This window comes from Haemaphysalis longicornis, unplaced genomic scaffold (genome assembly GCF_048455015.1).
Source record: "Haemaphysalis longicornis isolate Haplotype H1 unplaced genomic scaffold, Haemaphysalis longicornis Haplotype H1 scaffold_3, whole genome shotgun sequence".
In the NCBI taxonomy this organism is placed as follows: Eukaryota; Metazoa; Arthropoda; class Arachnida; order Ixodida; family Ixodidae; genus Haemaphysalis; species Haemaphysalis longicornis.
In genome coordinates this window covers 36970990-36987642 of record NW_027526335.1, presented here as the reverse complement: position 1 = coordinate 36987642, position 16653 = coordinate 36970990, and the positions used below count along the sequence as shown (strand labels likewise).

At 52.5% G+C, this 16653-nt stretch overlaps 1 protein-coding gene across 1 annotated transcript in view; it reads right to left on the bottom strand.

Moving 5' to 3' along the window:
* LOC144174317 (protocadherin Fat 1-like) overlaps positions 1 to 16653 on the bottom strand; it is a gene marked incomplete in the record, with an annotated part of 76683 nt that overhangs the window by 35097 nt on the left and 24933 nt on the right. Inside the window, 5 exon segments of the mRNA XM_077702951.1 lie at positions 1079 to 1208; positions 4818 to 5026; positions 5721 to 6023; positions 12815 to 13624; positions 14939 to 15635. Coding sequence (XP_077559077.1) covers positions 1079 to 1208; positions 4818 to 5026; positions 5721 to 6023; positions 12815 to 13624; positions 14939 to 15635 — 2149 coding nt within the window.

Genomic DNA, 16653 nt, shown 5'->3' with positions numbered 1-16653 from the left:
TATTTTACAATAAAATAAGCATAGCGCCAGCTATCTGTAACTTTTTATACGTTCAGAACGCTTAGTTTCACCGAAAACATGCGCGGTGCGCCCACACTGCCACCCAAAACAAAAAAAAACTCATAGGTGGACGCCATTGTGTGATGGTGATAACGATGCGGCGAGCCGTCTTTACATAAGGCACAAGCCAGGTTCGCCAAGCCGGAGCTATAGCCAATCCGTATCCAGTTGAAATCGCGCGAATGTGCTCTGCTGCTGACATGGCTACTGGCGCAGCGCCGTCATGTATGTGTTGTAAGCAGCTGCCCTTGCAGTTTTCCTGCTACAATTCTTCAAAGTCAAGAGCAAAAATAACGTTTTCGTGTTTAGTCTTGAACCCATGTCATCCTATCTTAGTCACGAGCGGGCGGGCGCGATAAATGCAAGCGCGCGCGGCTTGCCTGCCAAGGTCAGTTGCTGCCGTGCCTAGTCAGAGGATAATTAAGATAACGGCGCTGTTCCTGCCACAAGCGAGAGGGGGGCTTCCAACCACCTAGCAGCTATCTGCAAGTAATCAGCTCGGTGGAAACGCCTTGTTGTACAGCAATACGCTTTGCGCCTGCATTTCTTCACCTCTCCCCTTCTCCTCAGTATCGCACTCTTTGCGTGCTGGTAAAAAAACAGATAACCATTGGTATGTTTGTTATCTGACAAAACACGATGTTACTGCACATCACTTTTTTTTCTAAACATTGTATTATGCTGCCAATGATGCGGAAATATGCCGTGCTATTTTTCTTGCCCTTCCGTGGCGTGTTGGGGCAGATTTCGCCTCAACGAATTTTCGCTTCAACGAAATTTTGTGCACGTCCCGTCAATTTCGTTGTAGCGGGATTCGACTGTAACACAAGTGCCTTGGTGATTCTTGGTATGATTTGCGCACGTTCTTGTCAAATATTCGGTACTCTGAAACTCCCAGTGCTGGGCAGTCCCCAGACGTGATGTTTGCAGTAACGACATTCCCCTGCAATGCTGCCCCCGCCGCTGAGTGCAGCCGCCCACCTGACTGCGCCCGACAACCGGCGATGGGAAGGCCCACCTTTGAGAGGTGCCTTGAGGTAGACCTCGCCCGAGTCGTGGGTGATGTTGAACAGGGCGCTGACGTTGCTCGGGGCATCGTGCAGGCTGTACACGAGCCAGCCCTCCTGGTCCCGGTCAAACGCCCGCACCTGCACGAACGACCACCATGTACAGGGCACCACTGCTCCCCACGGAGCGCCTTGCTTGACGCACCCAGGGTGAATGCGCGCTCTCGGTAGGGCTCTCCGGCCGGCCAAAATCACTCGCACGTTGCTTCAGAATAGCAAACAACCTCTCCCTTCGATTGCAAAACAAGCAATAATGGATGCTCATTCCACAGAATCAAGGGCAGGTCCATTAGTTCGTGTTAGCTGAAAAGAGAAAGAGAAGACACAGGGGAGCGAGTGATGGGGTCTTCGCCCTCTGCTTTTTTCCCCTTTTTTTTTGCCCTCACCCAAACCATGGTTGGTCACGACAACGGAGGGAGGGAAAATAAAAATACACGTTTTCGTCGCTCCCCAAGCCAAGCAAACGTCGATTCAACGGGACTGCCTGTCTGTCGGTGCCGATCCCTTCTGTAATGCACTCAGCAACTGGCATACGCCGGCCATTTCATTGTGAATTCGAGCAATATATGAGCCATTTCGATGGTTTAAAAACTGCAAGCGGCCACTTTGTAGCAAGGGTCGCGCAGATAATACAGGGGCACAGAGCTACAGACAGGCAATCACACCAATTGGAGTAGACGGGAAGCAGACAATGAGATAGGCAACGGAAACCGAAAGGAGAGAAGTTGGATGGCGAGGCAAATATCTAGTTGTAGCCACAGCCGCCGCCCCAGTGCTCGGGGGAAATATTTTTAGCGCATGCGCAGTGTTTGCTGAATACGTTCCAGTCGCAACTACCACTTGACACCTTAGTCAACATACTTGGGTGGTGACATTAATACGGTTTTGGTTATTCAAGGCCTAATCAGGGCTGATTTGCGTAAGTCGTGATTAAGTAGTCAGGGCTACTAAGTGTAGTCTATCCGTAGTAGGTGACTGCCCATGAATACAAACCAATGTGGCTAATGCCAGTTGGCCAGTGCTCAACGCGGGCAAAGTGTGCACAGTACGCACTGGTGCTTCTACGTTTACATGTGCATTTGTAACTTACATTGTTTACCCCAGCATATGCATTAAATTTAAGCACAAATAGCTTGTTCTGCGAGGTTGTAAACACTGCCCACCTTGCATTTGCTTTTGCCGGCCTCAGCCAGTCGCACGGCTGTGCATATGACGTCGTATGTCCCAGTGTGGGAAATGAGCTAGTGGGTTGCATGGCCATTCTGTTTTTTCCTAATTATATAGCAGTGAAGTTTGTGTTAAAAGTGGTGTTAGTGTTATTCTAACAAGGCAGCCTTTCAAATGAACCAAACTTGCATTTTTTCTGCATGGCCCCTTTAATTAACCACTTGGCCATTCAGCAATGAGGTGAGGTGCAAAAACCTGGCATACAATGCCTGGACGATGTGGGAATCGTGGAGAATCGCGACCCGCGATCCTGAGCCGGCGCGTGCTTCGGGAGAGACTTGTGCGCTGAAACCGGTCCAGCGCTCAACTGGTTCGTCGGCGTCCCTTGAGAGATGGCACCACCGATGAGTGCGGGCATAGGCGCGTGGGCACGGGCGGCGCGAACGTGTGCGCGCGGTAGACGGGAGAGTCTTGTCGGAGACTCGGTCGGGGATGGTTCGGCGGAACATCGCGGTGGTTGCGGATACCATGTCTCTCAGGTGGGAATTGTTCGTTTGTCACGCACCGTGAGGGCCTGCCTCCCGTTCGCTATCACGACCCGGATGGCGTGATTCGTGAACGCCGTCGAGCCTTGTGCTCGCATGCTTTGGGATTCCCCAAATAAACGGCTGTGCTTCGGCACTACTGTCTACTGTGTTCTCGTTTCGGCGAACCTCGCTGGGCTGCCGTAGACATGGGAGCCCGCGTGGTTGACACGCCAGGAGCTAGCGTGGTGGCTTACGCCAGGACTGGCTAGGTCACCGAGGAACCCCTCATATCCCCCCAACGTCAACAAATGTGTGCGTGTATTTTGTGTCATTTCTCATAAATTCTGGCAGTGAGAACGTTTGTTTATCCCGAACTGATCTTGAAAATTAGCCCCGTCATGCTAATACTAAAAGAAATTTAGCGACAGCTCCCCCATTTAACTCCCTGAAAGCTATCACACAGTCGCAATCTCCCCGACGCAATCTCCCCGAGTCAAGTTATTAACTTTTCGTGAAAGGAATGCCCCACTAGAATTACAGTTGTTTTTGGACACAGCTTTCCAACAAAAACAGCTTCGCTGAGTTTGTCTCATGACAGCCGATTTCTGCTAGCAAAAAGAAAGTGCTACTGCTTTTTGGTGAATGGAACGGCGCTTCCCAGTGCGAAAGCACGTCCGCAAACCTCGACACGCTCGAGGCGGACTGAACATCACGAAGCTGCAGTCCTCCTTGCAATGCTCGCCGACTACACCACTTCTGTCATCAATGCTGATATCTGCCGAGGATAGACACAGTCATATGGAACGCAGAAGGACGGTTTGGCATGCATTTTAGCGAAGCACAGAGACGCCGGGCAATGCTGAGAGCAGTTCATCCATGGCTTGAAGGGGCACGTAAGTGCTCGAAGCAGGAAGTACCTCAGGAAAAAAACTTTTGCTTTATGACAATAAAAGTTATTCCTCTCCCTCCTTACGCTTGCTTCAAGAAAAAAATTATGACCGAAAGCATTATTTAGGCTCGTCTGGTTGATACAATGATATATAAAAAATACTGCAAGCTCAGTAGGGCGCGTAGGGTCTCCTCGCTGCGTCGTCATATCCGGAAGCTTCGGGTGTGACAGAGGAAGTGCCAAATTTGTTTGCATTTGTAGAAGTAAATATTGAATAACTTTCTTATTTCCGCACCGATCCCGATAATTCTTTTTGTGTTCGTATCCGAACGACACGAAGAACTGATATAGGGCCCACAAAGTACTTGTAAGAAAAGTGTTGCAGGGGCCCTTTAAAAGGGCACCAAGGAAAGAAGGAAGGTTCCTGACTAAGGAAGAGCACAGATGGCAAAGAAGCAGTCTTTGCCAGCTGGCACATTGGGCCACATGACGATGTAGCGATGTGACGTGCCTTGTGAGGCTTTTGCAAACACTGCGCGCCAGCTGGAGACCTCCTCGTGTGCAAAAGAAGTGGAGGGGAGCTAAGGATCCATACCACAACTTCAGCAAGCAAATTGGCTCAAAGCGATTTGCATTGTGCGCAATGAGTTGCAACGAAAGGACTGACAACAAATGTGCCACACGGTTCGGTGACATGCATGAGTCCGCCCGCATTCACCACTGCACAGTGAGTGCAGTACAAACGTTTAGCAATTCTCCATCGCCCACCTACAGATGTTGGTGAGGAAGCGCTTGTCGTGATGCATGCCAGCTCAGAGCGACACAGTCAACAGCGCAACAATTACGCTTCCCGTGTGCCGTCCATTTATTATTTTTTTTCTTTCTACATGCTGCTTGTCTACAGAAAGAGACGTAACCACATCACTAATTCTACTGTCATGGCAGCCTGCAGATGTTCCAAGCCAACGTTCGTCCTGGCATAGTTTACGCTATGTGTTACTACCCGACATGTGGAAAGACGTTGCAGGTACTTTCCAATACCGCCCGTTGTTTGCTTCGATTATGCTCCGCAGACCCCCCCGCCAGCCAGCCCCCCCTGAGACGCACCTGCAGGAGGGTGCTGCCCACGCTGGTGTTGGTCCACACGGTGGCCTCGTACTCGGGGGCCCCGAAGACGGGCTCGTTATCGTTGGCATCAGCCACAGCCACCCGGACCAGGGCGAAGGCCCGCCGGCTCCCGCCGTCCTCCGCCCACACAGGCACCTCGTGCGTCTGCTGCTGCTCCCGGTCCAGGGGCTCCCTCGTCACCAGCGCCCCTGCACGAGCACCTCTTCCTTGCTTCCAATGACCACAAGGCACTAGCGAGCTAGGATGCCAACCGTCCGAACTTGTTATTGCACGCTTGTACCAATTCTCTTCTTAACTCTGTTCTATGTTCAACTCACATTTAAAATTCCAGTGGGTGTGTGAAGGGACACTCATGGCGCAGATGCCTTTTAAAGGCTGCTGGTGCATTTTCAAAAATATATTTCTCACACAATTTTTGCAACCCCATCCCCATGCCCAACAAGGATACCCAAGTCGTCTTAAAATTGGGTAAAAATCTGTTTTCTACAATTATTAAATTGGTTAATTTATGCCCATAAACTTTTTTTCAATACATCTTGCTCAGCACTGCAATATTGAGGTGTCGCCTGAGCGCCACACCTCAAAGCATAAGAAAACGAGGCAGCAGCGGCCTCAGATGTGTGCCGGAGAAAACTTTGTTTTGCCTTGCAGTGTGGCTGTGGTGTGTGCCTGCCCTGGGACTGGTCGTGGGGAGCGTTTTTCGTGCCTGCACTTGCACTGAGCTTTTCCCCTGTAAGCGTACCACAGTGATGGCCCCCGCCCACTCGTGCAATCTGGGTTCCCCACTGAATGAGCCAGTGCAGCTGCCTCACAAGTTCTGGGCCGTGCCTGCGTGTCGTTAGCTGGCTCATCACAGTCCCCTGCCAAGGAAGGAGGGGGCACCTGTGGTGGGGTCCAGGGCGAAGAGGCGGGCGGCAGCCGGGGAGGCCCCCAGAGCATAGGTGAGCGGGGCGCCCAGAGGGTCCGGGTCGTGGGCGGCCACGTGGGCCACGGGGGCCCCTGCGGGCAGGTTCTCGGCCACCACCGCGTCATACAGAGGCTGGCTGAAGCTTGGCGCGTGCTCGTTGCTGGCCACCAGGGTGACCGGCAGCCGCGTCTCCGCCCGGTATGCTCCGTCCGTCACCCACACCCCCAGCTCCCACGACGGGGCCCACGCAGCGGGCACGCTCGACAGCGTCACCACCCCTGCACAGCCACCCCACACAGTCGGGCAACACTACACAGCACATACTCCGGGAGGACAGGAAAACAAGAGCCAGCCTGCCACAAAAGCATGCCGCCTCTGAAGGACACATCAAAGTGTAGATCCTCAATTAAGAAAAAAACGCCCACTGTTAAAGCAAATACCCAATCACCACAACTCTGTGCTCTCCTAAGCGCAAGCATAAATGGGAACCACAATTACAGGGGCCCCCCAGTTTAACAATGACCCGCATCTTACAATGGATCACCGTGGTCCCTACAAAATCCCCATGGAAGCAATGCATTAAAAACTCCAATTATACAACACTCGGGTGCATGCAGTTTGCTTCATACAACAGACCTTGGCGGGAATAGGCCAGCATTTTGTCCACCTCTTACAGCTTTGCCACTTTGTCCCGACCTTTGTTTCTTTACCCCCTCTTTGACACTGCTTGATGTGCAAAGGTAAATAGTCCGCGCCAGGCCCGATCACTTGCTGAAGAGACTCAAGCAAGCCGGTGGGTACCGGCGGGCGGGAGCTTAACCTTCGACGGCCCCACACAGCAGCAGAGCACCAACACGCCAATTGCGAGAAGTCCAGGTGGCCAGCGGACCAAAGATTTGAAGCTCCCATCGAGCCGACAAACACGAAAACATAGGCATAACCAAACTCCAGCTTTTCTCGCCTGCTCGATCCAAGCATACACTTTCTCTCCCCTTGTTCATTTTTTCAACCTCCACATTGCCCCACCATTATTTCTTTCCGGCCTTTACTGCTCCTACCACCTGATCTCTGCTTATAATGAGTCTTTCAAAGCCGTGTTGTCCCGTCGTTCCTTCCTTTCTTCCACTGCCGCTTTGTATTATCGTTTGTTTCACTTGGCCTTGGCAGTTTCACACTCCCACCCTTTCGCCTCTCAATTTGCTCGGCCATTCCAGGGTTGGCGGACAAGTGCCGGACAACATGGGGGTACCGTGGCACGCGGCAGACGGCCAGCGCAGATGACACAGGGGAGATGGGGGGCCCAAACTTGGGATTTCAGCTAGGAGTTTGCAAATTACATAAGAAGGGGCTAAATTTATTAAACAGGGTCTTAGCCCAGCTGTCGTGTGGGGCCGCTAATAGGGTGGCATGTACCCGTACCTCGATCCTATGACACTCCGGTCATGCAAGCGCAGTCACTCGAAAGTCATATTATCGAGGTTCCATTGTACCTCCAATGTGGGCCTTAAACCCTTTTTGGGGAATCTCCATTTTCTTGCAGCACAGGTCCAAGAATTGCATGCAAGCGAAACCCCATTCACAACTGCCCATCACTGACCCCTTTGCAGGGCAACCGTGGTCACATATTTGCAAAAGCAAAGTGTCCAAGGTTTCACAGCCGGCTCGCTGGCACATCCCAAAAGTTGAGGACCCCCTAGGTGTGAAACAAATCCCCAGCTACTGGTCACCTTTCGACGCGAGGACCCGAATAAACCAAACGCAAGCTCATGCACACACGGAGAGTGCAAAACTGCTTGTACGGGCAGAGCAGGCAGGCACATGCTATTGAGGGGGCCCTGGCCGGCTGCAGCCCTTGAGCATCCTCCCCACTCTCCCCCTGCACACTGTCACATCCAAAACATGCAGTAAAGAATGCTGGCAACTTTCCCACTAAACAAATAAAGACAACACGGTGGCAATGAAACAACTAAAGCAGAAACACAGTGGAAGCTGGCAATGGTAACATATCCTCCTGCTACGAAATGCGTGTTCTTACAGTGCCACTTGTGGAGGTGGTTTCTCAAAGCATTTTTCGGTTCAGCTCATCTCACTCCCGTTTTTCCCTCAGCTGATCTCTCGTGACATTCGCAGTGGTCATGCAGGCTGTTGGTTTTTGCTAAAGCCACCAACTTGTGAGCATCACTCATGCTTTGAGCTAGCTTTTGCAAACTGCCAGGGGTTTTGGCCTTGGCGTTGCCATTTCTAATGATCAGCTATTCACATTCAGGGCAAAAAAAGAAAAAGAAATTAAAATCTTGTGCGTACGATTACTAAAACATCGACTCCTTAATTTCATTCCACATTCGGACACAGCGATAGTCAAGCGTTCCACCTATGTCCAGCAAACGCAAATAGCAGTGCATTTCACATCTACTTGGGTCTGGTGATTCTGCCTGGCTTGAGCCAAAGTTCATTAGCATTTCCGAAGCTGCACTAGGTTTTTTGATTCCCGTACGCATATTCCGTTTCTTTCCGACTTGCAGACCATTTATTATTCCTGGGCTTTATTAACTTTTGTTGCTTCTTGCTATAAGGCACACATTTGCCCATATTGAACGATGCAGAGCTTGCACTTAAAATTTCCGCATGGATCCTATTCAAATAAAAGGCACAACTGATTGTAAGGTACTGGATAATCCCATCCCCGAAATGCATTTTTCTACAACGTATATGTTCGAAATGAAGCCTTGTTTACTGTATGCACTGCAAGACGAAATCAAAATGAGGTGCCAATATAATTCGGAGTACAATACAGTTCGGAGATGGCAGTGGGGATACGCTACTGCTGTCATCGCTGACACTCCAAAGGGCAGTCGCAAAGCGCGGAGAACTGTGTCCCCAAATAGCTTGTGCTCATTCACGTTCAAGCCCTCTACCAAGGAGCATTTGTTATAGTGCTGAGCCCACTCAAATCGGTAAGACCCTGATACTAAAACAGCACTTTCCAAGACTCGTGATGCCGATTCTATGAATGCGATCACGACCATTTTGGTTCAATTGTACCGAGCGCCTTTTTGTGTTGAATTTTTCACTGCAACTTAATTTTTCCTTTTTTTGCCCCCTGGTTCTGCATACAAGACGAAAGCCATGAACAGGCCCAAACACGTGGCACCACTGGCTGCCGTGGCACTAGTGGTGTGACCTGCGTGGTGCCACCTGAATGGCCGAGCTACAGGTGTTACCTGCTCAACCCTGTCGAGTGCAGTGATGGGAAATTGTAGGCGTATACTGGGACATCGACTGTTTTGGTATCCGCTACCTAGTCGTCCCGACACATAGCTTGGTCAACGCCGCCTGTATTAACATTGCCTGACGCGTCACGCGCTTTTCAATGGGAAGGGTAGGGACGATTAGTTCAGGCACTGATCCACTATGTGGCGTGTGCCGGCGGACATCTCGCCTTACGTCACTGCTCGCGAGTCGCGAACGCTGCACCCACTTCTACGACGCGTGTCTGTCAGATTGCCTGTTGGGCTTCAAGGGCCGTTTCGCTTACATCTTAGCCGCGACGGGGCGCTAGTTCTGTGGCGCACTGGGGATCTCGTTCAACGTGTCGCTCGCTTCATACTTGCTGCATTTTTCCAAAGATAAGGACGGAGGCAGACTGAAATAGTGTAAGAACATACTGATTGTCGGGTAGACATATAGCTAACAGAAAAACGATATTTTCGGATGGGGCAGCCATTATTTTACTGATATTTTTCTTTCTGGAGTATTTAGAGAAGAAAAAATTGCGTGCACGTTTATTGTTTGGGCGCTCACTTTTACGATTACTTTCCAATAATATCACGTGATTGTAAACTTCAGAAAATTATAGGAAACAACAGGATAAGCAGCTGGGATCCCACCACGCTGTCCGGGCGCTTCTACAGTACAGTCCTCAATTTTAGAAGTACGTACCGATGCGGAGTGCGAACAGCGGGGTCAAAACAATACCTAAATGCGGAGGAGATAGAGGTGGGATGCCCCACTCAGAAAATTTCAGGGCCTGTGATCCGAGTAGATAAGCGCGCAAAGCCGGCATCAGCCTGCGGCAGCGCAAGGGATTTTGCTTCGTGACAAAGGAAGTTTTATCAGTGACAGACCAAGACAGACAGGCATGGTGAAAAACAAGAAGGCATAGGAGCACCGCCTCGGGAACACTAAACAAACTTTCCACTATTTTGCATAGTTTCCGAGAAGCGGCGCTGGCTGGCGGACACGAAAGCACGCTGGAAGGCTACGGAGCGGTGAAGGGTAGGAGAGAGCAACAGGAGAGTGGCTGTTTGGCCATTTTTCGCTCACACGTTAGGCAATGTTTATACAGGCAGCGTTGGCTTGGTACTCTGCGAATGCGTGCTCACTCTAGGCCTCGACTCACTATGGCTCGAACCCGCAACTTCGTGCTCAGCAGCGCAACGCCTTAGCCACTGAGCCACCGCGGTGAGTATTTTTTTTTGCTCTTTTATAGAAAATAAATTATTCCTTTTTTTCTCTTTTGATTGATTTGATTGATTGTAGGGTTTACCGCGTCGACGCAACGCAGGCGATGAGGTGCGCCGTAGTGGAGGGCTCCAGATAAATTTTGACCACCTGGGGATATTTAACATGCGCCGAAATCTCGTACACACGGGCGTTTTTGCTTTTCGCCTCCATCAGAAAAGCAGCCACCACGGCCAGGAATCGAACCCGCGACTTCGTGCTCAGCAGAGCAACGCCTTAGCCACTGAGCCACTGCGGTAGGTATTTTTTTTTTTTCTCTTTTATGTCGCCATGTAAAGGCAATGACGGCAACCTGCCCATAATAATTAAATAAAAACATCACTTGGAGATGAAAAGTCAGGCGTCCTGCTGGCACGGCGAAACGTAGCCTCACAGGCAATCCCCGTCAGGACAAAGCGCGTGTGGGGTGGCCTGCCGCCTTAGTGGGTTGGGAACTGAATTTATGGGCAACCCTGACATCTATCAGGCGTTCTAAATATTCTCATTAAAGCACTGTTGAACTTGTCGCTGCTGACATACCGAAAAAAGGACACTTAACGATTTAGCTTGGTACTCTGTGAATGCGTGCTCACTCTAGGCCTCCACTCACTATGGCTACCGCGCGAAGACTCTGTGGAGTGCGCTTCTAGAAATCAACCGGCAACAGTTACGAAAGGTTCCACTAGATAGGTTCCACGTTCTGCTTGGAGCGCACGTGGAGTAGGGCAACGTGGTTCTATCACCGTTGAAGTAGGGCGCCTCGATTCACGCGCGTCTCCGCCGTACAGCAGCGTTGGCATCGATACACCCGGCCTGGAGCAGTGGAACGCGGTAAATGCTCCTTTTGTTGCAAATGTCATCAAAAGACGATAGTCTTTGTAGTTATTTGCCAAGAAAATGCCCCCCTTTGCTTTTCCGCTCACCTCTCATGCTGTTCCTGTACCATCGCGCTCATTCCAAGGTAAACACACTAAAGGTTTGCTCAAGGCGATTTGAATTTACTGCGTTCCACTGCTACAGGCCGGGTTCCTGGATGCCAGCGCTGCAGTATGGTGGAGACGCGCGCGAATGGAGGCGGCCAACTACAAGGTTTATAGAACCGCGTGGCCGTGCCACATGCGTTCCAAGCAAAACGTGGAACCTAGCTAGTGGAACCTTTCGTTGCTGTTGCCGCGTGATTTTTCATATGCCACCAGGAGGTGGCGCAGGCAACAGCAGGCGCGGTTTTCTGCAGTAGATGTAGAATATCATTGGCTATCAAAAAACCAAGCATCCATGAATTTTTTAATAAAGGAATACTGTAAATATTCTTTGTGTACTAATTTCCTGTTTTATATTTGCGTAATGTCTTGTTCTTGTTCAAGAAAGTTGACAAGTATGAACATATAAACCGGGCTTAGACGTTTACGTTTGGCTGTGAGTATATAAGACTATTGCACAATATCTATTTTACTTTGGCCAGGTGGCTGAATCGAGTCACAGACAGACAGACATACATACAGACAGACAGACCAAAATTTCTGGGTTTAAGTAGCCCAAGAAAGACTGCCGTCTTTAAAAGCAGTGATGTCTGGGCCAGTGCCTAAATTTATCATACAGCAAAACCAGGCATTTTCTACACAGAATGATCCTAACATGCATGTACCAAACAAACATTTTCCCTCCAAATTCACACTGAAAACACCTTGCCTCAGAGGTAGGCAAGCTTGCCCTCCAAGAGGGCAACTGACTCTTGGCTGATACAAGGAGTCTGCGAATGTCTGACAAAAAAAAAAGTTGTTGTGTACCGCGGTTTGAGCACACATATGTGATGCTCAAGCACAAGATCCCGTGCATGCACGAGACCGCTGAGGCGTTTTTTATCAAGACGTTCGCAGACTCCTTGTATCAGCCAAGAGTCAGTTGCCCTCTAGGAGGGCAAATTTGCCTTTTCCAGTATGAATTTGGGGGAAAATGTTCGTTTAGTACATGCATAGTAGGTTCATTCTGTGTAGAAAATGCCTGTTTTTCCGTCTGATAAATTTAGTTGTAAGTCAGCACCATGCCCTGTGCCTCCTTCTTCACTGTACTAGATCGGCTTGTGCTGCTTCTAGCAAGATGAATCTGCACCAACTTGCCCACCTTTCCATTCTTTTGCATTCCCTCACCTGTGAACCTCACTGCCGCCTGGAGTACAGCATCCACATGGTAGATGCATTGAGAGCTAGTGAGGTGGCCCATGCTGGGGAGCAGGCTAGGCTGCTGCACAAATTCTTCCCTCTAACATGCAGTGCAAACTCCGGAATAATGGAATGGGGCCATCACAACGAAGCCGTTTACCTCTGGCCCCTGTATGCACACTCCAACCAGAAAATGTCCGCGAACAGATATGGTGGTAGGGAAAGAAGAGGGCACGGCGAGATGGTTTCCCAGCATGAAAAACTCCACTGCGTGAGAGCCTAAACATGGCAGTAGCGAAAGGAGGCCGTGCGCACCAGTGCACCGCAGACGCAGGAAGCGGAACGCAGCCACGCGAGCAAAGAGGCCGGCGGCAGGAGCCAAGCATCCCAGCTGCAGTGGGGCCACCCACCTTGGGCAGGGTCGATGGCGAATGGGTGGCTACTGCTGCCCGGGAGGAGGGCGTAGGCGAGCGGGCCGGAGGCATCCGGATCCCAGGCTCGCAGGCGGGCCACGAACTGCCCCGGCCGAGCGCGGCTGTCCAGCAGGGCGTCGTGCTGGGGCTGGTCGAAGGCGGGCGGGTTGTCATTCATGTCGAGCACGGTGACCCAGAGGCGGGCGGTGGTGCTGAGGCCCCCCGCGTCCGAGGCCACCAGGCGCAGCCGGTGCATGGCGTGGGCCTCCCGGTCCAGGGGCGCCCCCAGCCGCACTGTGGGGCCCTCCAGCCGGAAGGGCCCCCCAGCGGGCAGCAGGCGCAGCTGCGGCGCCCCGGGGCCGTCCCGGTCGCTCACCCGCACCTCGAGCAGCACGCTGCCCACGGGGGCAGCCTCCGACACGCTCACGTTGTGCCAGGCCTGCTCGAAGAGGGGTGCGCAGTCGTTGATGTCCTGCACGCGCACGCTCACGGGCACCTCCGAGCGGGCCCCTGTCACCGAGTCCGTGGCCCGGGCCACCAGGTCGTGCTGCGGCCGGCTCTCGTGGTCCAGGGGCTCCGCCAGTGACAGCACGCCCGTGGCAGCGTCCAGGGCAAACTGGTCGCCCCCGCTCCCGGCCAGGTGGAAGAGCAGCGGGTGCGCCCCTCGGGCATCCAGCGTCAGGATGGCCGTGCCTGGCAGCGCGTCCTCGGGCACGGCCGCTGCGTAGAAGGGCTGGCCGAAGCTGGGAGCCGCTCGGTCCAGCACCTTGACTGCCACACCCGCGTAGCTGACCAGCGGGGGTGTCCCTGCAGGGAACACAGCAGGGGCTTTACAACAGGGCCAGTATATTTAAACATTTACCCAATCGTAGGGCACGCTTCTAAGTACACCAGAGTCTCGATGATACAATTCTAATTGATATAAATTTCGGGATGATATGAATTTTTGGAAAGTCCTGGTGAAATTGCACTGTTTGCAATCGGCAAAATTTCGGCTGTTACAAACGGACCTGCGCGGCCGGGCGGATGGTACAAACAAGCCGGCAAGGCGCTCGACTTCCAAGCGAGCAAGCGGCGGCGACATACGAGCTCTCTCTCCTCTCCTTGTCACTTTTTCCAGGAAGGGCGGGGCTGCTGTTGTGCTGTTGTGTGAGCTTGCGGGGCACACCGAGTCTACCGCGGCCGTGCTGCCGGGGAGAACACCTTGATGGCCTTGCAGTCAGGTTGTGACATCACTCAGTTGCTGGCGTCTCATTGGTCTTGGGTGGGGGGTCGCGCCTTCGGAATGCGCCGCTCCTCGCCATAACCAGTCGCGACAGGGGCACTTGACTTGTCAAACACAAACACTTGTGGGCGAAACACTGATCGTGCCACTCGTCAACTGCCTGCCCAGCGGCAATACCAAAATGAGAAATGACGCAAGCCCGCAACAACACTGGGAGCTACGTCAGAAAGCCGAAAAAGGTAGAGCTCGTGAAGCGACAGCAAACGAAGCAGCAACCCAGTGATCTACCAACTGTGCTATCCCTGCATGTTGCCAGTGCAGAGCAGAAGTCACTGTCATTGTTGTTCCTTCCTTCGTGGCCACTTGGGGCAGTGGCCAGGAATCGGGAGCTCTGAGGGGCTAATGTGTCCGCATCAAAAGTAAAAGTGGCAGAATGGTGTGTGCCACCTGAACGTGATGGCACAGCAGTAGGACGGGGGCCCACCAGCCACGCAGAACGCTGAATCTAAGTGGCGTGTGCCAGTCTGCTTGCCGATGCAACTTGCGTCAGAAGATAAAAAAATGAAAGCAAACAGAGAGACGGGAATACAATGTAGCAGTAAAGGAGTTGTTAATAAGCATCGCCAGACCTTCAGAGTAGGGTTAGGTTAGAGGGCGTTACATGATCCTCATCATCGGGACTGGGAGAAGAGGGAGGGGAGTGGAATGTGAGGGAATGAAGAGTCGGACGTCCCTGCATTGGCTGAGTTACTGAGTGGAAAAGCCTGATGACGTCAGCAGACTTGGGTGCCCCGAGGAATCTTGTTTTCAATGAGCAGGTGAGTGGTGTCAGCATTGTCAGTGTTAAGCGAATCTGAGCCCACGTGGCACCAGTGGAGAGAACCCGGCTTGCTCACCGTGGTCCCTGGCGAGCAGCACGAGCGCATGCTCCCCCGGGGCCGCGGGCGGGCGGCGCAGGCGCAGCTCGCCCGAACGCTCGTCGACGGCGAAGGTGCGGCCGTCGCCGCGGTGCAGGGCATAGGCTAGCTGTCCGTTGGGGCCCTCGTCCAGGTCAATGGCCTCTGGGCGGAGCACCAGGTCTCCGGGGCGCGCCTGCACGCCCAGCAGGGCATAGTACGGCCGGCCCACGAAGATGGGCGCATTGTCGTTGGCGTCCAACACGCGCACCCGCAGACGCGCGTGGGCCACGGCCCCGCGCGACGTCCGGGCCTCCAGGGCCAGCTCGTGCAGGGCACGCTCCTCACGGTCCAGGGGGCCCCCCAGGCAGCAGCGCACCAGCCCCGAGCGGGCGCCCACCGCAAAGTGGGTGCTGGGCGTGAGCAGCGAGAAGCGCAGGGGCTCCCCGAGGGCCGCCCCCACCACAGCCAACAGGGCCAGCCGCTGCTGCGTGCCCGGCTCGTTCTCGCGCACGGCTGCCTCCCAGACGGGCCGTGCAAAGCGCAGGGGTCCTGCCCCCGCTCGCCCCACCGACACCAGCACCAGGGTGGCCGTCTCCGAGCGGCCATCCGAGGCCCCCACCAGCAGCCGGTGCAGGGCACCCGGCTCCAGGCCCGCCGGCTCCCGCACCAGCACCTCGCCCGTCTCCGCATGCACCTGCACCCGCCCAGGCCCCTTTGCTCAGACCCACTCTCGGCACCAGAGTTGACTGACTAAAATGGATAAACCACAAAATGGCGGCTTCCGTGAAACATGCAGTACAAACAAATGTCACGTAATGCGAACTGACCAATCATCATGGCAGCGGCACGGAATAATAGGAGAAAAGCAACGACACTCTGTACCCTTTCTTATCTAGTGATACTAGCCGAGCGCAAGCAACAAGCCAGCCGAGATGACGAGAAAATTTGATACCCTCTTCCATCACCATTTGTAGTGGTTTACAACAGCTTTGCTGGACATCCACCTTCACAGGGTGAGATGGCGACTAACGTTTTCAGCAGCAGCAGGCACTGTTTGTGGGTGCACAAATTAAAACATTATTCAAAGGCTTCATATACAGACAGCCTACATTCATGCAAAAAACGTATGTTTCTGTCTAACTTTGATATGCTGCTTTTGTCTACGAAATGAAAAATGCTTGCCATGTTTAACACTAACTCAATCGAAAATGAGCGTCAGCTGAAGCAGGAAGCTGTTGCCGTTAATCAAATTTTCCACATGAAAAAACAAAAAAGAATCACATTTCAACGAAAAAATGCTGTTTCAAAAGACGTTTTAATAAAGTGAAATATTGTGCTTGCAAAGTTAATTTGCACATCAGTTATTGCAACTTTAAACCTTAAAACCAAAAAAAAAAATAAATACACAACTCTCAAATGTTATGCTGGAACTAGCCACACAGCACGAGTCAATCTCCTTTTGTCGTCTGCTAATAGCGTCGTTCACTAGCTTCCAGACTGCCGGCAAGTTGCCACCAGACCACAAACATCCCAGCGGTTCTGTCAGCCCATGGGCAGCCAGAGATTGCTTGACTAGAGCGAAATGAACGTGATCTGGCGCTGCCGGAAGTGACGTATGCAGCTGTTCACGAAAACTAAATGACGCACTCTTGCCTCTGGCTGCCCTCCGGCAGCCCTTAGTGCCAGAAGTGGAAAATCAAACAAGCCCAATA